The sequence below is a fragment of the Melanaphis sacchari genome, unplaced genomic scaffold (genome assembly GCF_002803265.2).
Source record: "Melanaphis sacchari strain LSU unplaced genomic scaffold, SCAv2.0 Contig2_pilon_pilon, whole genome shotgun sequence".
NCBI lineage: Eukaryota > Metazoa > Arthropoda > Insecta > Hemiptera > Aphididae > Melanaphis > Melanaphis sacchari.
Window position 1 is genome coordinate 2,687,524 of NW_020271173.1, and position 26,076 is coordinate 2,713,599.

Genomic DNA, 26,076 nt, shown 5'->3' on the forward strand with positions numbered 1-26,076 from the left:
ATGAATTAACTTCTCTAAAAAAGAAGATTTTGGTATGAAGTTTCTATAAATAAACTTCTTCAATCATATAAACATTGTAAATTATTTCAAGTTTAGTACACAATTTATTTATATTAATATTCTGTTATTGAATTTGACTATGAACATTTTTACTATTTATTAAACAAAAGAATGTAATAAATTTAATTCTTACATTTTTTAAACAATTAAAAAATTAAATATTTCATGGATTTAAATTTTTATTGCGTGATTCTTATAATTCCAATATATGATTTTATGAAATCTATATAATAATGAATTTATTCGATTGCATTTTATATTTAAAATTGAATATATATTTTATATTTATCTTAAAAATAACTAAGTTTTTTAGATAAATTATATTCTTAAATATTTAAATATTATGGTGATACGAACAATATCAGTTTTTACATCAGAATATTATACTAAAATGTAAATGTAAGCTTAAATCAAATATATAATGTAAATAAATATATATGCATCTATAATTTTTGTTGTCAAAAAATATTTATTAAGTTTCCATTTAAATTAAATAAATAAATAATTTTTATTTAAAAGCATTATCTGAATTTTGATTTTTTTTTTTTTGCATTTTTGATGGTCTCTTATTTTCACGTATATCAATATTATTGAACTTCTTTATCAAAACTTAAATATACCAATAAATGTAGATATATATGCCAAAAATAAAAAATATTTCAATGACAAAATAATTTATTTTATAAACTTATTTTGCTATTGATATGTTGTTATGCATTACTATCGTGCTCATATAATACCTAAATCAAATAGATACCAATTTTATTATATAAAATACATTTCAGGTACTAAAAAATCACTTATACTCCATTTTGTACTTTAAACAATACCCTTTACTCAGATATAAGAACATTAGTGCTGTTCAAATATTTACAGAAATTCAATGGTTTTTATTATTATATAAAAACTTTCACAAAATTCGTATTTCATACTGAATCAGAAAAGTAATCCATGACATATACACAACTAAAAATGTTCAGAAAAATATTACTATACTACACAATCTTATAATTTACGGTAAATCACACAAAATTACTCCTTCTTTCAATCATTGTATCACCCTACTTCTTATGAGTTCAACCACCCATTGCACAGAATGTTAGGTTGTCTCAATGCAATTAAGTCTAGGTCACTTTTTAGACAATCAATTTTGTAGTTAATAGTATTATTTATCTGTCATATTCTAATTTTTATGTTATATTTAGTTAGAAAAATCAAATAATAGTTTTAAATTAACACTTTTTATAACTTAAACAAATAAAATGAATAAATAAAAACACATAGAATTTTTTCTACTTAAAATATACACTATAAGAAATACAATCATTCATATGTATGCATTTTAGGTATAAAAATATTTCAAGCGCAATAATTCATACCACAAAATTATAACAGGAAGTTATCTTTGATATTGTTTAATTAATGTAAATTTGTTTAGTTCAAACCGGCACTTTTTATTCCGGCATAAACACTTCCTAATACTACTCACAAAAATATGACGATATCACACAAATTCATCATAATATATCGTTGCCCATGAAAATTTAATTTACTACGCATATAAATAAATTAAAACTACTTGTTCAAATTCTAATCATTATGTGATAAATCTTTTTTTCTTATTATTATTAAAACTACAGTTTATAAATACGCAATCTGTAAAAAATTACAACTAAATAAATATTTAAATTAATTTTTTTTAATATTATATTTTTATACATTTCAGGTAGACGGTTGAAAGTCATCAATTATACAAGACCAGTCATTTAAATATCATTCACTCAAAAATTATAAACATTGTTTTACATAATTTAATATTATTGTAAAATAAAAATACATTTTCGAAAAAATAAAATTATATTTTTTAACATTTTTAAATTTTTAACTTTTAAAATAACAACTACATATATTTTTCAATTCATATTCGAAGAAGTATATTTTTTGTAGTATTCTAATAATTGTTTGATAAAAACCAAATTCCAAACATTTAGTTAGTCAATTAGTTATAAGTTATAAGTATTTTAAATTTGAATGATCAAAGTTGGGTGACATAAAGTTAGTTCCGCAAAATTTTAGACCAATATAAATAGACCACTAATCATGACTTCAAATGTTTGTTCCTACTTAACTAATTTTAATTGGTTTTTTAAAGTATATCAAAATACTCCAAAAAAATATCTTGCTTTGAAATATGGAACTAAAAATATATGATGTAAATATTTATTGAAGAAATGTTGATAAAAATTTTTTAAATAAAATATATTTTTTTTTAACGTAAAACTTTGAGATAATGATTATAGAGATTTAAATGAACCACCTTGTATGTTAAAATTTGTATTGTGGTTTAAGTAGAGTCGATCATAACATTGCTTTATAAATAACCGATAGTAATATCTGGACTTATATTATATAAAATAATAATTTTAAACGCATTCAAACATTCAACATAGTTTATGGTTTTACGAATATTAGTTTTTGAAGAATCTAAAAATACAAATAAATATGGATTTTCTTATAATATTTGGAAGATAATATTAAATTAACGAATCGTATAGACACAATACAATTATTTATTTCATCCAAAATCTAATAAAACGAATCTTAAAATCAATATTTTAACAAACTAAAATAATCGAATTAATAAGAATAAACATAAAATATTTAAAAAAAAAAATAAAAATTATAACATTTCACAATATTATACTTGTAGTTTATTTTTCAACAAAAATGAGGTTAAATAGAAAAAAAATGTAATATTAATTAATATTTTTATACCGCGTGTTTACTCAATTATACACTAACAAAATATTTTTGCTCATTAACAACGTGCAATATTATTATGCTATTTTATGTAAGCCAAATCTATCATAGTATTACTATAAGCATAGATTTGACGTGTAAGTAAAGTATACATTTACAAAGTTAACTAAATAGACTATTATTTATGTATGTGCTTATTAAATTGGATTAATTAAGTAATATCCAATAAATAAGAAACTTGAAAAAGTCTAATTGACTTGCAATTATAGTAATATAAAAATGTAATTTTCGTTACCTACTTACATGATATAGAATTTAAACTAACAAAATTAACTTTAAAGTTTAAACTTAAATATATTGAGGTGCGAATATTTAGTCATAAAAAGTAAAAACAGAATATTTACAAGCTTAAAGGGTACAGAAATAATTGCTTGATTATTATACAAGTTAGTTTTCTATGTAAACGTAATGAACAAGAATTTAAAATTTAAATAATATCGCTTCAGGAACTAAAACCATGAACTAAGTTACACACACGCGCAAATATACATACCAACACAACACACATGTACGTATATACATATATTATGTATGAATGTGTAAACAGCTTGATGAGAAATTTATTTTAAAAACCTATGTAGGTTTTTGTAATACAAATCCCATAAGATCCCCATTTTTTTTTTTTTATTCGCAAATTTCTGATTATTCCGTGTGCAATACACATTTACAACATATAAGAAATATGTACTTAAATGTGTGTAATAAACATATTAATTATTATTAATGTACAGGCATACCCATGAGGTAATATATATGTAATGAATAATGATTAATCACTCAATAATAATTTCACTCGATAATTTAATGCCACTCAAAGTTATTTTTAAATATTTATAACTATTACATCTTTTTTTTTTTTATTCAATTTAACAATAATATTTTATCTTCGCCAATGATAATTCTCAATATTTTTTAGTTATCCTCTAGAAGATAATAAAAACAAACCATAAACTGATGATAATCACCATCAGTAAACAATTATTATAATAAATCTACAAAGATCGAGACACAAATGTTTGGTATGTAGTATAATGTACCTACGTTTAACACGGTAACAATATATAGGACGGACCGAATAATAATGGCGTCAGATAAAAGCCACATTTAATAGAACAAAAACTAACCGAAAATCACACATCAGAATAGAAGTTTAACGGACAAAGAAATTCAGGAAGAACGTTCCCGAACATTAACCAAAACGGCCAATATAATAATATTATATTATTATGTACATTAGAAATCAAAGAAAATATTGTTTTGGGAAGACTCGTTGTCTGCTTGCCGTAGTTGGCTGCATTGCTCCTCCTCCGACTGACCAGCAGACTGATCGAACGATAGAAGTGATACTTCTATAGAGTCGATGGAGGATAGCGACAATCATAGCGATCTGGAGTCAAAAACTTGTAATGATTTCGTGATCGCTTCATCCTGTTAACATTCAACCAACAATACATAAATAATAAATAGTGTATAATTTTAAATTACAACAATAAGTGGTATAGGTGGTATAGTATAAAAATATATCATACGATATTATAACGAATATAACCTTTAAACATGATTCGATGAATTCTTCGAACGTAATCACGCCATCTTGATTGATGTCGAGTTTTTGGAATACCATATCAGTGTGATCTTTAGATTTAGTACTACCACGACCCTAAAAATATCAAATACAAAAGTTAATATAAATATAAAATATTCAGTGACAATAAATATAAAAACATTTATTTATAATTAAATTATATAAAAAAAAAAAAAAAACTATTTAATGAGAGTTAATTTTATTTGTAACATGAAACATAACAAACTATTCTTTATATAAGTAAAAATAACTCTCAAATATTATTATGAGCGTTTTATACAGAAAAAGATTGGTTTAGTAGTCTAATAAAATTGCGATTTTAAGTATATGTGACTTTCAGAAATTAAAAAAGTTAAAAACCAGATAGTTTTAATACAAATAGTATCCACATAAAAAGGTAATAACAGTCGAAATCTTTTCCGAGTTAAAAAGTAATATTTTTCTTGATGAGTTTGGGACTAAGAAAATCCTTTCAAACTTTATTAATCCACTCAACCAATTTAAAGCAAAATTAAAATAAAATATACGAGTATAAGCCACATTATATTATAGAAAGTTTGAGTTTTTTACCTCATAGATATTTTATTTATAAAATATTGAGTAATATAATAAAAAGTTTATATTAAAAAAATTATATATCTTATAATCATTAGTTTAAAATTTGAACTTTTACTATGTACAGAATGTTATAAGTTAATATGTCATATATTTAAACAAAAATTGCAATTAAAATTATTTACGTACACCATGTTTTGGTAAAAACGTATTAGATAAATGTTTATCTCAGATAATTTTTATAAATTATTACTTTGTTGTTTGTTCTATGTTTTAAATATGTAAATTAAAGAAATTGCAAAATAAAGGAATACTATCTTGTTCTCTCGTCATAATGATATCAAATTGCTATGATTAAAACATTTTAAATAAAACTCCAACAAAATCTTTTTTTTTTTATAAAAATAAATTATAGTTTAATAAATAATTTAATTTTGTGTATTAATTTATAATTAATTCTAAAATAATCCATTCAATTTATTATATTTAAACTAGTATATTAAATTGGTTTAATTCAATCTTCATATTTTTAAGTAAATTATAAATTATAATGCCTATTACGCAATATTAAAATTAAGTGCAATAAATCTCGCATTATAATTCCACCTTTTAAAAATTCATATATTTTATGATTTATATATTACGATTTTTTATTTAAGTTGTAATTTAAACATGTTCATACCATTAATCTAAATATTTATTTAAGTGTATCAAATAGCAACATTACATAAAAAATATATAGCTTAAATGTTTAACATCTTATGAAAATGAAATATTATTAAATGTATTTAACTAATAAACAATCGTAGTTTTAAATTTTAAACACGAATTATAAGTGCATTGTGATAAAAAAAATTTACTAGATTTATATAGTTTTTGATGAGATTTTTCAAAAACCTGAAGGCTATGTGGTTCGTTGTAGAGTTAAGATTTACATTACACTTATTTATCTTATCTTAAGATGATATATGTGTACGAAAACTACCAAATAAGTTTCGTAGCTGAAATGATCTGATATATTGCCAACAACAAAATGTATGGAATTTAAGTTTAAGTATTTAAATATAAGTACGACAAATAACTTATTTTAAAATAGTATATAAACATTTTTATGAATTAGACAATACACATAAAAAAATTAGGTTCAAATATTTTATTACTACCGCTTAAATGCTTAACATATTTTAAAAATCAATCTAACTGTATTTAAAATAATATAAATAATATGATTTTTTTTTTAAATTTATTAATTTTTTTTTTTGTTTTGTCAGTTATTTTAGAATTTTGTTTATTTTATTTTTATTTACATGTCATAAAATTATTTTAAAATTTCAAATTATATTTCTTTACTAATTACAAATATATAATATTATATTATTATTTTTGGAGTCATCGTTTTTAATATACAATAATTAAAAACGCTTTAATGAAAACTAATGTTTGCTGCTTATATTAATCAATCATCTTTTAATTTAACGTTATAAAAGAGGAAGATTTTATTTATTTTTTATTCATTTAAAAAAATATATATATAAATAATATTGAAACACATTTTTATGAAGTATTTATAAGTTTAAGAAACTTCAAACACCTATATTATAATATGTTTAAATTAAATTATAAACCTTTGAAATTAACCCCGTCTTTTCAAACACAATAAATTCCACGCCATTTTTTTTAAATTTGTTTTCGAACACATTTTGAATAATATTATCCACTCGTATATCCGCTGTTTAACTAACAACAGCTCTTGTAGATATATATGTCCTTTAGATCGCAATGCATTTAAGTTGGCACTCGGCGTAAAGTTTCCATACTAAGTTATTCGGGAAACTGTAAGATATCCATTAAGATAATGCAAATATATACTTCGCTTGCTCATGCACACACATATTACAAATTTACACACATCACAAATGCACACAGACACACACACACGCACACACACATACATCTATATAAAACTTGTATTATTAACACGAGTTGAACGAGTTGAAATATTTTACTTACTTGTGGTCTTTTGCCCATCAGCTCATGAATGGCTAACACGATTTGACTGAGCTCCGACCTCGTTATGCATCCGTCACCATTTAAATCGTACAGCTTAAATGTCCATCTGAGTTTTTCGTAAATAGATCCACGAAGCAGAGTGGATAGAGTCATCAGCATATCCTGCACAGTTAATTTAATTAATAAAATTAGCTGATGTTTCTATAAATTAGGTAAGCAAAGTCTTATACGGTCGGCACAAGCATTCAGTGCGGGAATTTTATTTGTTTTCAGTAAATCGCATATTTTACGTTTCAATTTGTGTTATTTTATTCAAAACAAAAAGTAAGCTTACATTATACTGCCGGTATCTCTAAAGTTTCACACCGAGAATTTTGAGAGCTCATCATCTTACCCACGATCGATAGTTTTAACGCTTTTGAACACTGGGAAAAAGAAAAGCCGAAGAGAGACCAAACTCCCAACAGCTATAATATTGGAATTGCTTAGTGTGAGAAAATGAATGGCATCTTGAAACATTCAGAATACAAAGAAATCCTAAAAAAAAATATTAAACCATTCGACGTTTGCACATCTTATGTCATCATTGAAAGAAGGTCGATTTATAATATTTATGCTTCGATAAATCCCAAACGATAAATGAATTTGAATTATTTTCGCTTATGTTATATAATATTATAATGTATAGCGCGCTATACAAATTAAATTGTATCGAACAAATTTACCGTATAAAATTGATTTATATAATTATACTTAATATATGTTCAAAATATTATATAGTTGACAGCTGTGTAGTAATATTCAATCTATATATTTCAAAGATTTAAAATATCCAAATAAAATAATTCATTATAACTCTGTAAAAAATTATAGAAAAGAAATGATTATTATATTGTTACAATGAAATATTTTCAAGATTTTTTTTTTTTTTTGAGCGAATAAAGTTTTTACCTATTGTCTTCTTGAAACAAAATGTTTTTTACCAAACATTTTATAATAGTAGTAAATCAACGAGTTTATATAAACGTACTTTAAGCATTTCTATAATGAAAGTATATTTAATTTTAAATAATTCATTTGAACTTGAAATCGTAATTACACTAATGCATTAATTCAAACCACACAATTCAATTATTAAAGAATCAAAAAATGAATATTAATTGTTAAATATACGACCATGAATATAAAATATTTAAATATGTCAACAATTCAAAAGTTATACGGAAAAATATTCATCTAATATTTCTAAAGACTTTTTTAATTTAACCAAATCATTTACAAAATGTATTTAAATTTTTCTGGAAACTAAAAGACAATAATTTAAAATATAATCTCTCATAGATAGGAATAAATTCAATTTCTTTTTGTTTTCAATGGATATTGATTAAGTGTTTCTAAAAAAAAAGAACTTTATATATATACAATATAGTAAATATAATTTTACTGTCTTTTTAAAACTTTCAATTGTATTCATCAACATATTATACTTCTAAATTTAAACTTCAATTTTTTTTAAAAATACTAATTTTATTTCAGTTTATTATTTATCTTATTTTTATTATACTCGTGGACATTAAAATAACATAAGATATTTAAATATAGTTTTATTTATTTATTGCAAAGTTATTAAGTACCTACACAATATATGTACAATTACATCTTATAATAAAGTTAAAAATGACATAATATTGTGACAGTAAAAACTTTTCTAACGAGTTTAGATTTTAACGTCCATACAAGTTTTAATAATATATTGAGATGTTAAATATAAGCAACGTGTATAATATGAAAATGTGAATTTAGTAAATATTTTTATATAATATATAAATATATCAATTTAATTTAGTCCATAAAAGGTTTTCAATGGCTTCAGCAAAATAGATAGAAAGACACTTTTATGACTTTTTTTAATATTCTAATAATGGGCTTATTCTGCACGCAATATTATTTGTGTCGAATGTAAATATATATTATCAAATAAGTACAACACAAACTTACTTTAAAACTAATTGCGCCATTGCTCTTCACATCAAATGCTTTGAACACAAAATGAGCATATAAATTCGAATCTATAAATAAAAATTTTTACATTATAGCTTATAATAAAGTTAGAAATATTAAAAACAATTAATAATTAAAAATATATCATAATAAATAAATAATCTAAAAAAATATAATATAATAAACAAATATACATATATATTGAAATATTATAAGAAACAAAAATGAATAAATAATCGTATTTTATTATACATACTTCCGTGGGGAAAAAATTTAGAGTAGATATCTTTAAACAAATCTTCATGCACAACACCTTCTGGACATTTCTAAAACAATCAAGTACAATTTATGATATTATTACAGTAGTTAAAAATACGAATATTTGTAATTTGAAAAACGTTTACAATTATTTAGATTAAATGTTCAACATATAATAAATTTCATGATAATAAAGTCATTAACTTAAGCAATTAATGAAAAATATTTTTCTGGCTACAAAACTAAAATAACATTTTAATCATATTTTATTATGATATTATGTCATCATTGACATTTAAAAATATAAATCTTTAATAATCCAATGAAATTATAAATGGATGAGTTTATATTGTGAATGAGGTTATATATTTAAACAAGAGTAAGCCACATTTCTTTACTTAAATTTAATCATGAAATTATTACGCCTCTAATAACTAATCAAAAAACAATTAATTACAATTTTAAATCGACCAAATCTAGATTAAAGATTTTTTCTAAATTGTAAATTATTTAACTGAAAATTTTTATTTTTTTAATATTCAAAGACAAGGATAAAATTTTAAAATAGTATTGTATATTTTTAAATTATTTTAATTAATGCAAAAGACCTAATTTTATACCAAGAACTTTATTAGTCATAAAACGCTTATAAAAACGAAATTTACTATAGTATAACAAACGAATTATTCAGTGATTTATTATTGGATAGAATCCAAAAGCCCAAAACAGTACGATGATTAAATTCAAAATTATTATTATTTTACCCTTGTTAAACCAAGGGTAAAATAATGAATAAATTAGCACACAATACTAGGTAGGTATAATAGATATAAAATAATTTAATTTAATTGTATTAAGTACATAAATACAATTATATAAGCAATAAATACGACTGGATGTTTTAATGTTAATAATATTATCAAGTAGAATTACATTATAGAATTAATAAGCAGATTTATATATTTACTATGTTTTCTTTAAATAAACAATATCGGAATTCCTACTTATCAAACTAAATCTAACTTTCTCTTCTCGTCCCGTTTTCAGTTCAAAATTATTTACCCTTTTTTCTTTTATCTTAACTCATATTTTTTGCTAATAAATACAAAACTTATTTGAAGCCATCGTCTACTTAAATATCGTTACACTACATATTATATACTGCGGACAAATTTTTATGTGTGCCTTGAATTTTAACAACTAATTATAACTAAATATTATACATAGTGAATCACCAAAGATATTCATTCCTTAATTTTCTTCTTCAGTAATAGAGTATATCTAACTAAAAATTTTAACAAGTAGTTTTTGAACTATCAAATTTTAATTACTGAGGATATTAAGTCCATGATAATAAGTTTGAAAGATATAAGTTATATAGTGATTTGATAACTTGGATGATTTTTCTATGTATATTAATCTATCAATATAACTATGAATAATGACCAAAGAATAATAACCACTAAATCCAACATTACGTCTATTTTATAGTTTTGTAAAATCATTTTTAAAGACTATAATTATTTTTTCAGGATAAATATTTTAATAACTGATAAACTTTTAATTCGAATATTAAAGTAAGTAGATACATCAAAATTTTCAAAAAAAAAGTTGTTCACTAAATAATTAATAGTATAAAAATAAGTTCTTATTAAAACAGAAGTCTGTATCACCATAAGAAAATTCTTTTAAAACATAGTTTTTCATTACATTATTTCAAAATTCCAAAAATCAAAATGTAAATAAATTCATTGTTAATGAAAAAAAATATGAGAAATAGCATATTATTTGGTAAATCAACTTTCAAAAGTTTCTCTTGAACAATTATTTAAATAATTTATATCACATTATCTACATTATCACGAAAGTGACCAATTAATAACTCTTGATGAAATATATAAAATCGGTTTACACCTTTTATCTTGGATAATCATTAGATTTTTCAACAAGTTAAAATCGGCAATATCGTATTAAATATTACAAAAACTTCTATGTTGGCATTTTGCCCTTAAAACACAAATACAAAAGTTAAGCTGAACATGGATGCACCACAATTGCCTACAAAGAACGCCGTATTACACACATCATATAAATTCAAAGACTTAGTTTTTTACGTCTATAAAATAATGTTAAAAACATACCGATACATATAATATGATCATTAAAAGAAACTGTTTAATAAGGTCACAAGCAAGTTCCCAACATTAAAAGTTTTGAAAATCTTGTAATAATCCTACGGTATTAAATTATACTCAAGTGTCGATTTCACAAACTTTTATATAATAATACCTATTTTTATAATGTTTAAATATATTATTATAAAAATATTTAAATAAAATAACACTTGTACTTTAATAAAACACAATGGAAAATATTTTATAAATATGTACATAAAAATAGTTATATTATAAAATTATCAGTCTTATATCTTGTGACGTTGATCGATATGTTATTTAGTACCATGCAAAATACGTATAATATAATATAGATTTAAACTAATAAATGATTTTTTTTGACCTTTTATTTCTAGTAAGCTTTGCTTTACCAGATCTAATCTTATTAAAATAAATTCTAAATGTAATATATTGTAACTAATGGCCTCTACTGCCAAAGTTGTGAAACATCGATAAAAAAAAAAAAAACAATAATAAAAACATTAATTTCACCATAAAATAATAGGACAGGAGAGAAAAGCTTTGGACAACTTATTATGAGAGTAGGTACCTACATAATCGTACTACATACATGACATTCTATTGTACACGTAGACTAGTTACATGATATATTACCTAATAAAAATTAATTAACATATTATCATTGTAAATGTAAATTTTAGTCAACCATTTATATGCAATTTCACAATATTTAGTTAACCTAACACCTGCTACACTTAAAATATTGTAAACAAACTTTATAACTTATAATAGTATTTAATATGCATTAAAATCTATTTTCACATTTTATAGAATTCAATAACATTATTTTCATAATATATAAATAATTAAATTTAAAAAGATAATGGTAAATTTTTTTGTATCAATCATCCTAATATTCAACTGACAGTACCACAAACAAAATAATAAAATAGTTAAAAGGGTGTTTTAAAATAATTTCTATTAGTGTTGCAATTGATCGATTAATTCTAAAATAATGTCATTAAATGACATACAATTGCTACCTATATTGTAAAATTTAATGAATAGCTTAATTATAAAAGTAATTTTTAACAAAATATAATGTGTTTTTTTTTTATAAAAACATTTTACTAAGAAATTTGAACACATCAGTTACACAAACACATTGATACGCGTTAACCATAAAATGTGATCAAAAAATTTAAAAATAAATAATAAAATTAACATATTATGAAATAAAACAAAAATACTACAGAATAATATATTGCAATTGTTTTATAAGAAATAATATTGTTTTAATAAGAATCATGTTACTTATCAACCTACCCATAAAGTTCGCGTTTGTAGATGTTTAGAATATATTTCCAAGATTAGATCTTAGACCTATATATTAAATTCGGCGAAATATCCTATAGAACCAAAAATGACTTTACACCTGTATTAAAATTCATATAATATGATTTCATAATTTTTAGAAATGTGATAAGCCCATTTCATTTGTTGAGTTTTCACACGTAATCTATATTTTGTTTGTGGATATTATACTATCATTTAAAAGACAATGGTTGATGGTTTTGAAACTATCTTATTTATAAATAGAATAATGGGTTTCGTTTATATACAATACAACACACCTATAATAATTATGATAATAATAGTTGTGCTTTACTAACAACTGCAGAGAAAATGTGTAATCATAAGTCAGTCATAACAACCGAAAAAATATTGATCGAACAGAGAAATGGCAAGACTTATATAAAATAATAATTATTGTCTGAGATATTAAACAAATTGTACCTAGTATTTTATTATACATATTAATCATAGTTTTATAAATTACAATACACTTTTAATTTGCCTAATCAGAAAAGTTTTATAATTTATTATCATTAATAAGTAACAAATAAAAAAATCTATTGACATTTTCACAATTTGCATTCGGTTATAATACCTAAATCATAGAATTGATATACCTAAAAATAGGTTTATTGAAATAATATTTTGCATTTACTTTTTAACCATAATTTATAAAACTCAACTTTATAATATTCTACCCCGATTCCACCGAGCAATAAAATAACGACGCGAGGTGACTCTACGGTTATGAGAGTGACGAGAAACAGCGTGGAGGTAAACACCTCGTTATGGCGATAAACCCCGCAACACCATCACACGAATAAATTGCTAGGCGTGTGTTCAAACTTTAACGAAATACAAAATTTCTAAAAACAACACACAGTTTATCCGCGAAAAAAAATGATAACACAATTATTATTTTACAAAACGATAAAAAATTATTTGACAAGGTCTGCAAACGATGATATAACCCAAAACAAACACATCGCGGTTACTCTGACAGATATTTATTATTATTATAATACCTCATGTCTGTTTGTGTTCGTGGATGGTACCTAACTTATACGCAAGCTTTACGATATTACTATACATTCGTTTTTTGTTCAGGTGTTTAAAGTCTTAACAAAAAATACAAACAATACTCATAAGTACCGCGCGAATCTTAACAACTGTACCCGTTTTTATCAATGTTATACAAAATGTTCAAGTCGGTGTATAACACGTGTGCACGAACATGTAAAAATCAAAATTGCGAAAATAGGTGGTGAACAACGATACAATAGCAAAGAAGGTATCACAATGAAAACATAATGTTAGCAAACCATCAAAATAATACAAATGCATTGAAAGTCAGAAAGCTAACGGGGGTTTAAAAAAAAATACAAAACGAATAATAAAAATAATAAAATAAATTGATAAAACATTGAATATGATATTTAAACAATAACAGAAAACATGTGTATCATGGAATATAATAATTGTTTAATATTTTATCGTGGATTTTACAGTGTCTTATATGTATTTATGACAGTGTATTAGTGCACTTAGCCCCAAGAGTCATTGTATTCCAAATAAAATACAATATTATTAATTTTATTTTAATAAATAACTTCAATAAGATAACTGTGTTTTTAAAACAAATAACGTTTTCCTCAAATGGTATTTCATAAGACTACACTCTACTCTAATACTCTGTTTAACATCCACTGTTTCACAATATGCTTGGTCTCAATAAATCATCATAATTAAATTCTCATTACGTTGATATTTTTCTTCTAGCAATATTATTTTTGAATAAAAAAAAATACGTTTCACCGTTATCAAAGATTCATCAATCATAAAAGTAATTAAGTATATGTTCGATCATTTGTGTTTCTTAGGAAATACATTTATGACAATTTTCAAAAATAATGGTACACTAGGTCCACTGCATGCACGTCTATCATACTTGCATCGTATTGTCAGTCAAAATATTTCAAAATATTTTATGATGCCATGATATATTAGTGTTTCGTGTTAAAGTAAATTAAACAAACTTCTCGAAAATGTAATTTTAATGGCTTCCGTCTTCCAATAATAAAGTACTAAAGTATGTTTTTTTTTCTGATTTTTTTTGAAGTGAAGAAAATTATTTGACAGATATGAAAGAAGAATGTTGTCATTTTAATATTTATAGTGGTAAATTATCACTTATCACATTCAATAAATGAATCTGAACCAAAATTATATGAGAAGTTTATTCAATATTTGTAATTTATGCGGTTTTCGTTATATCTAGAGAGAAAAAACAGTTTAAAATTCGTACAATCACAAAATACAATCATCTTACGTTAACATCAATCTCCGATAAATTAGGTAACACATATATTATACTACGAGAATGATGGATCACATTTTCCGTGTTAAAAGTACTTAGTTAGCATATTGCAAATAATATAACAGATAATATTTTTGTCTTGTTTAACAGCTAAATCATATTAAAATTATACGAATAAGTTTTAGTTGTATTTTAAATATTATTAAAAAATTAAAAAATATAAATTACACAATTTTTGATTAGCTTATTAAAAAAAAAAAATAAGTATCTGCATCATTGGTGTCAAGTGTACCTACTTCAATATTAAGTAGGCCACTTTAATGGATGTGTTCAATTTTAATTCAATGATAAATCATGGTATACGATGAATAACGATTTTGAGAAGAAACTGTCTGACAGCCTATACATGACTACATATTAATTTTTGATTTTCGTCAAAATTTGAAATTTAAACCCTCGTGGAAAATTAATAAGATACTCAAAACTTGTTATATATCAAAATATACATATTATATTATGTATATTTTATATCATATTATATTAGAAAAACTTATGAGAAACCTTTTATTTAATTTTCAAACTTTAATAATAACAAGAAATCATAAAATGGTTTGCAAGTTTTCAAGATATTGACTAATCACCAAAAAATTTAAAACTCGAACATTCATAATAAAAAAAGGAAATTAAGCATAGATGAAATTCTGATATTTTTTAATTCCAAACTTCTAGAGAACCTTGAATGAAAACCATTACAAATACTTAGTTTTTAAAAATTTATATCATACATAAATAAAAAAAAAGTCAACATTTACAAATATTTTTATATGATAGTACGGAAAGAAATGATTTTTTTTTTAAATTATATTATAGCTATATTCCTAAAAATATTTGTTAAAAATTGCGAATCTACGATTATTTATTTTTGAATTACAACAATCAAGCAAAATTTATTTTATTTTGTTTATTTCTCAGATAATTTTTAAAAATTACTGAAAATGTCAAACTTTTGATCACCCAAAGTATAAAAAAGATACAATTTTTTACCAAAGAATCTTGAAATTCAAGATACATTCATTATTTCATTTAAATTTATTTTTTAATAGAAAATATTAATTTAACGTCAAGATATTAACATTAAGGTTAAAAATCGTCATATCATAATTTAATATAAATTATTAACAAAAGATAAGCAAAAATAAACAAAAATTTAAAACATATATTTCACTGAAAATTCAACTTCAATGAATCATATTGAACATAATATACGCATAAGAATATAAAACGAAAAACAAATACGAATAGAAATTTAGAATAATTGAATAATTTCATACCAATTATCTTTAAATGAAATAAAAGTTATGTTTACATCCAAACGCATAAATTTTAATTGAAATCGTCATTCTTATAAAATTTTCTTTTGCATAATTCCCTCTTGAATTCATTTTTTTAAATTTAATTATTAGATATTCATATATACATACGTAAAACTAATAAGTCATAACATATATTTTGTTTATGCAACAATTTATAAACACGCAAAACACGATTTAAACATTATACTAATTGTAGTTATCCATATTAATCAACAAATAAATTGAATTATTTCAAAGCGTGTCATTAATAACACTCGCCAATTATTGTAAGTGATGGAAAAACCTTTTGGGAATAACTTAAATGAATTCGAGTACATTACTTTTTATTAAATTGTGTGCAAAATTTTTTCTTTGTAAATTCATTTGCAATGAATGGTATTTATTCCTTTACTTTTTTGTCAAATGTTTTCTACTATAAATTCTACATTTTCCCTGGAAGTATATTTTCCTTTGGAAATTTTATCTTTCAATGTTTTTCCCCCAGGGTAGTCATTACAGCGTATACGTTTTTCTTGTTATGTTTGTCCTGTATATGTATTTTTCGTGTCCTGCGGCCAACGACAGCGTTAGATATATGTAGAAAAGGCGTTATGGCAGCATCTCCACAGCATCCCAAATAAACATTGTTTTCTCGTTCACCGCCATAAACGTAATCTGAGAGAGCGGGTGAAGGTAGTGTATTTTCGAGCGGGACAAAAGTATCATTTTTTACTCATTTTCCCCGCAGCAAATATATTATTATCTAATGACTATAACGGAAATACTAAAAAAAAAAAAAAAATTAAAGAAACTTTAAAGACCGCGAATGAATACAATAATATTGCATAAAGTCTTCGTCACCGATAAAGTCATTCTGAAACAAAATAAAATTCAAATTCGCCTATCGCGACACTCGTTCACCCTCCCTCACCTCACGACATTACTGCTGTTAACGAACTACTTTTACTGCGATTTATGTACATCAATACATCATACAATAAACGAAACAAGTGACTTTTGCGATTTCTGAAGTGATACCTATAGATATTGTAGATATATCTTATTTCACACACCTGGTCACAATCATCATTGTACATCGTCGTCGAAGATAATAATAATATGATATTACACACGTATATTTAGACGAATATACAAATATCAGAAAATGAGGAATAAAAAATCCACCTAAACCGACGATGATGATAATCTGCCGTACTATCAGCTTTCCACAGGTGCCGCCGCCGCCGCTCGCAAACAGACTATAGAGGAAAATCCAATTCTGCCAAACACACACACGCTCACTAGCGCTGGCGGTGTCAGATTCAATTGACCGTCCTCGAAGCCGGAGATTTTGGATTATTTCGGAGGGGCTTTCCGTGTATATGATGTCATAACTATCCGTCGTTCGTTTAACTCAACCTATACGCCAAGAGGGTGGTGGCGGCTGCGCGGCGCGGCACGAGGAGTCACAGTCGAGTGTGGGGTTGGGCATGCGGAAGGGATTGAGAAGAAAATGCGCGTCCGTGACGTCACAGGAACTCATCGATTGTTGTACGTGTGCGTATGCATATATATGTATGTGCTTGTATATGTTAGTGGATATGGATGTATATGTGTGTGTGTGTGTGTACATGTGGGTTTTAGGTCGGTGAGAAAGAGCATATTATATACGTATGGCATATAATCACCACATATTTCACCCGATGTGTGCCATTCACCGATGACGTAACGGACTTACCGATAAACACACAGTGTAATTATCATATTAATATTATAATATAACACAGCATGAGATTCGATATTGTTACCACCGTAGGTACATCTTTCAGACTAAATGAAACGTCAAAATGGTTTTGAAGCACAGTTGGTTTTTGTATTCATCGTGAAATATACACTCAAAAAAATTTGTTAGGATAACACATCTTACATAAATTCGATATGTAAATATTAAATCAAATCATTCAACATTGTGGCTTTATGATATTATACAGTTTATTATAAGTCTATCGAGTTCGTTAAACGGTCGTCACTGTCCGATCTTACATTGTATGCAGTCGAATGTCGATTTAAACACAAACTAAATTAAATGTCTAAAAACATGATCTTAAACAAAAACAGCAGTTTCATCCCTTAAAAAATAATAAAAACACGACTACAAGTTACAACTCTTAAATTATATCTATGCACATCGTCGTTACCCGTTTTTAGCATCCTGATTCCAACTCCTACTTTGTCCACCATCCGTTATTTGTATATATTTGTATAGTCAGATTACACTAAGAGAACAGTGTTCAACTCGTTGACGATATTGTGTAAAAAAACAAAAATGAATAAAATAAAAAAATAAATCGATTTTTCTTTTTACATTATTTATTTTATTTCCCCCATTATTTCATCACCGATGTTATACTCGAACAATCACGCCCATAATATCGATGGACATAACATAATATTGTACATGATATGCAACATGCAATAACTGACTCGAACTCAGACACATTACGCGTGACGCGAAAGCCAAACTCGAAGAATAGTCCCTTGCCCATTCAGACAACAACGACACTATATCCGGTACACGCTATATAAGTGCAAGTTAATACGAAAAAAATACTTCATTCCATAACTTTGTCCAACTTATACCAAACGAATCATAAATAATGTATGACACTTAATTTGGAAGTTCTCGTAAAAGAAATTTTAAAATGTATTAATTGTGTTGGTATTATAAATTATAATACCATAGTAAAAATTAAGTTATTAACCAATGAGGATGGAGGGGTGTGGATTCGTGCTATGTTTAAGCCGTTTAAAGCCAATAAAACGTGTATTATTGTTATCTTTTTATTTTTTAAAAGACATTTTAATTAGCTAAAATTAAATAATAAAAAAAAAAGTATGACCAATTGAGTTGAAACCCGTCAATAAGACTCAATTATAATAAACACGTTATATTTTTTAAATAAGTTTTAAATTTTTTAAAGCTTTTGAAAAATCTGAACTTTGCAATCAATTAAAAAATTAAACGTTAATGAAGCAAATAAATATGAAAACAGTGACAAATAAAGCAAGCGTTTAAAAATTTAAACAGAGTAAATATTACTCTCAGAATACATCTAAAAATTATTGGAACAACATATTATGAATGCAAAAGATCTTTTTTAGTATGAAGTGAATAAAAAATGCCGATAAGACCTATATATATATATATATTAATATATATTTTGGACAGCTGCCACCATGCACAATCGACTTTACTTATTGTCTTTGTCATCGCATTATACACTTTTATAAATCTCTATAGAAAGGTTTTAATATTAAACAAATGTCAGTTTCTCAAAATCATTCGTTGACGATCACACCGGTCTCGAAAACGATTTATAAAAACGAATTTCACGTAATAATATTATACATATCACAAACTGTATACATCTATAACGTCGACTATCGCACGTAAGCCTCTCTCAATCTCATGGAGCGTCAACAACAACGGTCGTATAAGTTTTCTTCCGCTGCCAACAAAAAATACATCATTCAAAAAACCACCGAGTAACGAATTAGGTTACCGCGCCACAAATTTACAAAATACTAACGTTTTCTGATGTACATTTTAGTAACAAAAATTTCAAATCCTTATTTTTACCTTTAAAAAATAATACCCAATTCCCTTATTCCTTAGGTAAACTTTTACTGTAAGTGCTCGAACAACCTCCGAATAAACAAAATTAATACATTTACCAGCCATTATTTTTAATCTTGAATAGTATAACATAGCTGGACGATTCTTTCAAATTAATTTTAAAATTTTCCACTACTACTGCTAACGGTGTTGTAAGCAACTTCCTGTTTAATTATTGTACCGTTTTCTATTGTATTCAATTTCCATTCAATTAAGTACACATTTTTTTTTTACCTACCCTATCACATTATACATTGTTTGTAAAATATGAAGCTCAAAAAAGAAAAAAATGTTATATGGTAACTTCTTGTTAAAAATTACAACAAGTTATTGAGTTTTAGAATAATTCTACTTGAAATTATTATTTTAAAAATGAATAAAAAAAATACTTTTTCCTAAAATTAATTTCCAATGATATAAATGGTATGATAATACACATTATGATAATATACATTATCAAGTAAATCATTATAAAAAAAAAACTATAATTTCGTCCAATGATAAGTGATTTGTATAAAATTATGTACTTACATAAGTCTTATTTCGAAAATGTCTTACTGTCTTTTGAGTAACAAAACAAATATACGCTTAACAAATGCATGTAAATGCACCATATAATGGATTCGAATATTAATTTATTATACAACTATGAAACTTACGGTCTATTTAATTAAATTCAGTTGGCTAAATACATTTAGTATCATTTCATCTACTACTATTACAGGGTACAGTAATAATTTTACTATCATAGACCTTAAAATATGACTAAATCCTATGAATTGTTTATCCATACACTTTCGTTGTTAATTTAATTCGCTTTTATTGTATCTATTAAGTTAATAAAACCCTTAAATATTTAAATCTATAAATATATATGCAGTTAGTATGAAAACATTTAATAAACAAAAATTGTTGTCATGTTTCATACTAATAATGTCTATTTTTTTTTTAACAACCCATTGTTTATTGTAATAACATACATTTTCCATTTATAATTATCCCTTAGTTTATTAACAACAACTTATAAGTTATTGTAATTTAACACAGAACGTTAAAAATTACAAGTTAACTCAAAATACTATGTTGTTTATCTCGATTCGATTAAAATAATCAGTTGAATATTACTCAACATTACTAAACTAACATTAATTAAAAATGAAATGCATTTCGTTTTTGTCAGTACATTAAAAACTTAAGCTATTAATGATATCAGAGGTAAATAATTCAAAGTGATTTTAAAGAAAACCCTTTACCAACCTTACGTGCTGTCACAAGTACAACACTTCGAGTAAGTAAACAGACAGGTAGGTATAAAAGTTATGTACAACTTTATAAAATAAACAATATTATGACACAAACTACCAAAGTACATTAAATTGATAATTTCTACATAAATATCTCATCTATTTCTTTTTCAATCATTGATTTATAAATATCCAAAACAACAATTTTAAAGAATAACATCAATGTATTTATCAGAGTCTATATAACCCTCCACTTATACGCAAAAGTGTCAACTTTATTTGTTCCATAATATCGTATTTACCATGTTACAAAAATATTATAAACAATACGCAATATTATATACAATGTTATAGTTCAAAAGTCTTTGCAAGTTACGTACAGTGTTGTGCCATAATTAAATTTAGTTAGATAAATTTATCTAGATAAAACACTCGTATTTGTTGACTATTATCTTATATAGGTAAATTACATAATTCTTATCTCATTTCCATCTAAGATAGAAAACTAAACATCTAAATGAATTTATCTAAATTGTTCACGAGACATAGTCTTTGAAAAATACACGGACATCAAATTTTCAGATATTATTTTAAAAAATTTTTATGAATTGAGCTGATATAATTACTAATAATAATAAAATAACTACAAGTTATTACTAGATTATAATATCTACTATAAATTATAATTATATTTTCTAAATAGTTTGTGCTATATATAGGTTATAAACTTATAGTGTCATGGTTTTTTAGAAGAACAATAAATACAATACAATAAAATTGATTGTTGAAAGACAAAGATCGTGATATTATAATATTATACAATGTATAGTTTCGTGAATCATTTAATTATTTAAGTACCTAGTTATTATTATCGTTAACGTGTACCACTTCAAGAATTAATAATTAAATCGTTAATCATTGAAAACAGATACGAGTAATAACATAGATATTAAATAATCCAAGACTAAAAATAAATTGATAGTTATGAAAATAGTGCTATCATTATAATATTATAAAAGTTTACAAATATTAATAATTAATAAGACTAAACTACTACTTTCACTCCACCTAGCCTAAACCAGAAACCACTGAGAGTTAAAACTATTTCATTTATCATTATTCATAACCCATATAAAAGGTACCATAACAAAGTGATGATTATTTTAATTTTTAAATGTTAACAAATTTATGTATATTTTTAATTTTTTTAGTTTGAAATCTATTTTATAAGTATAATAAAATATATTTATGTATATTATAATTAAAGATAATAATTTAATAATATATACATTTTTTATACAAGTATTCTGCTCCCGGTTGGTCTCTGTATCTACAACTAGTTTTCCTTTTCATAAAATGATGTAAATATTGATATTATTGTTGAAATGATCATTTAAATTATTAAGCATATTTTTCAAATAATTATTAAATATTTAAACTAAAATATATAGCCATATTTGTATTAATTTTTTTTTTTATATAATATTTAAAAAAATTATGTTTTAAGTATAAGATTTAAAAAAAATTTAAAAATAAATTCACACTAGATTAAATTGATTTTATATAAATCTCTATCAAGATTTATTTTAATTTATCATTATCTATATCTATCTAGATATATTTTAAGTTCAGATATCTTATCTATATTTAGATACAAAAAAAAATATCTAAGTACAACATTGGTTACGTATAACCTACAGCTGCGTGACTGCGTAAAGGGATGACCTATTATAGAGGAAATGTGAACTAGAATAATACATTTTACTTTTGGTACGTGTCTACTTTGCAGCTTTTCGATTATTCGGTACGATGCGCTTAAACGAATGAGATTTAAAATACAGAAAATGATAATAATATAATATTGTAAATAAAGGCAATTTAAAAAAAAAAAAAATTCTAATTATTTTTAATTTAATGTAAATTGAACTTGAGATTTAATTTGTCTGCGTATAAATGAATGTTAATCAGTATCTTGTTTAAATTACAATTGTGAAGATCAAAGTAATTATTTTTATTTCCGAATTGCGCCCATTTCATATAAAAATAAATCACTTAGGTTTAAAAATAACAATAATCAACAATTGTATCTAACGCTATCCAAACAAGAAGATTTTGAACACAACTTCAAATTACAATCAAAAAATTTAATCACAAATGTTGTGCTATCACATCTAATTAATTAATTTTATGCATATATATTATATGTATATGCATATATTTGTAAATAAACAACGAATACCAGTAAACATTCATTTTTAAACCACATTGAAATAATACCAATAATATTTACCAGCAGATCCTTGTTAGATTATTGAATTTTTCAAGTTTATATTTCTGACACACAAACTTTTGTTTTAACTTCCCTTACTTTTATCATCCTACATAAGTAAATGTTTTTACGTTCAAGTTTCAACTGCACAAAACCATGTGCTGCATTTCTACATCTTAGATAATGATCGTAAGTACTGGTATTTTGTGTAAATGTTTTACAAAAGTTTTGAAATGGAACAAAGGAATTATAAATTATGTTTCATTTATAGTTCACCATGAAAGTTCGTAAAAACTAATTTGAAAAATTTAAAGAACTCAATTATTTATTATTTTTGTTTACAATTTTTTCATATTGTATATGATAATATACAATAATAATCGTGTATATTTATCCTAATTACAATTAAATTTAATAAACTATATATAAATGTCTATTAAGTTTTAAAGAATTAATCTATTATTTCATTTAAATTATTATTTAAAAGATTATTACAAAAATAAATCATATTTTCAAAGAAAAGAAAGTTTTTTTATTAATATTAATATTCTTATATTACACTATCTAGCAAGTAATATCATACATTTTAAACGTCAATGGATTAACCCTATAGTTAATTTCTGTAAATTGAACCACATATGTAATTTTATGTTATAATGATGTTCACACATACGATAGGCAAAATTATTACTACTTGTGTAACTAACCTTATTTTACGAATACACATTTACATTATAAATTCGGAAAATAACAATCAAGTACCTTCAATTTAGTTTGATGATTATTTATTTCAAATTATGATATTAACAATGTAATAAATAATAATATAACCAATACATCTGGATCATGGTCTATGAAAAGATAGATTATCGTTAAACTGTTTAAGACCGTGATCTGAAAAATATCAATTGAGCCGCTTATGACATAAGTATTGATATATGAGAAAATAATTTAATTGATCATTAAAAAGTAATTTACATAGTTATGCAATGCTTAGTTTCTTCAATATTACACAGTATAAAATAGTTTATAAACAAAGCAGATAAATTAATCACCAACTAAAACGCTGTATTCCTTTATTATTAATGTCCATCTTAACACATGACATATGTCTCAATACATCAAACTATATAATGTATTCATAATATATATTATGAAGTTACCAAATTTTGTCTGATTATACAAAGGTATACAAATGTCATCAAAATGTAACTTGTTTATAATAACTGTAAGAAAACTGTTAAAAATATCAGTACATTTATTTTTATTTAAATATTTAAATACCTCTTATAATTTATTAGTAATAATAACAAGAAAAATAAAAACCAATGTCTTAACAATTCTAATTGAAAATGTAATTATTCATTTGAATCATAAATATTACAACTTCAATTAAAATTAGTACCTATCTGAACTTAAATATTGAAAAATTACATTAAAGCTATACAAAAAATAAAAATTCAAAAATTAACTCTTTATTTGGTTTACGTCATAACGTGAATATGCTTGCTTAAGTGAATATAAAGTTGTCATCAATTTATATCCATACAAATGTATTAATTAATATTTAATTCATATTTAAAAACAATAGTTTTATAAATTCATTATTAATACAATGTAGTTAATTATTTTAAAACGAAACATATATTCCGCAACTGTATAATTAGAGAATTAATGAATTACTCAAAAAAATTGGTAGTATTCAGTGTAACACAAATATTATTTGATAACAATAGTTCAATTTCATTTAATTTCTTTATCAATACTTAAACTTTAACTTCATAAACAACAGAACAAAATTTTTACAGGATATTAAAAGATATGTGTATTTAAGATGAATAGGTAGCGAAGAAAAAAAGTGGTAATTTAATCGTATTTAGTTTGGAATTTTATGACTCTGAGTTTAAATTTCCATCATCAGTGATGTTTAAAACTCCGACATCTATTTGACAAGAAACGGGAATGCGTTTGATAAATGATCGTACATTCATATATACAACCCAAGAGAGGTGGCCTAGGTGGAAACTATCACCACTTTTATTCAAAAAGAAAAACATCGCGATCTCTCAATCAGCGTTTCATTTTTTATATATTTACTGTAAAGAATATTATCATGATTGCTTTTCTGTAAAAAAAAAAATTAATTAATTGATACCACAAAATAACGTCAAACAAATATTATTTTTTGATCCCCGATTATTTACTATTTACTATTAATAACTTCCATCTATAAATTATTTCATAAAAAAAATTATAAATTATATATACAATGTCATTCATGCCCACTCCCATTTGTTCATTTTTCTATTCAATTATTATGAATATATTCAAACTTTGATTTTTGGAATTTTTGAATATTTTTAAATTATTAAGATTTTGTTGTTCTATTTAATTATTGTCCTGTGAGGATACGATTTTCTATTTTTCAAATGAGAACT

The 26,076-nt window shown here is 24.0% G+C and overlaps 1 protein-coding gene across 1 annotated transcript in view; it reads right to left on the minus strand.

Annotated features, from left to right (window-relative positions):
- Positions 1-2,769: 2,769 nt before the first annotated feature.
- The window catches only part of LOC112595826 (Kv channel-interacting protein 4), a 46,187-nt gene continuing 22,880 nt past the window's right edge, over positions 2,770-26,076 (minus strand). The window contains exons 2-6 of the mRNA XM_025341194.1: positions 9,288-9,357; positions 9,029-9,099; positions 7,031-7,192; positions 4,430-4,540; positions 2,770-4,308 (exon numbers count right to left, since the gene is read on the minus strand). Of these exons, the coding sequence (XP_025196979.1) occupies positions 4,258-4,308; positions 4,430-4,540; positions 7,031-7,192; positions 9,029-9,099; positions 9,288-9,357 (465 nt within the window). The 3' untranslated portion in view covers positions 2,770-4,257. The remainder of the gene's footprint in view (positions 4,309-4,429; positions 4,541-7,030; positions 7,193-9,028; positions 9,100-9,287; positions 9,358-26,076) is intronic.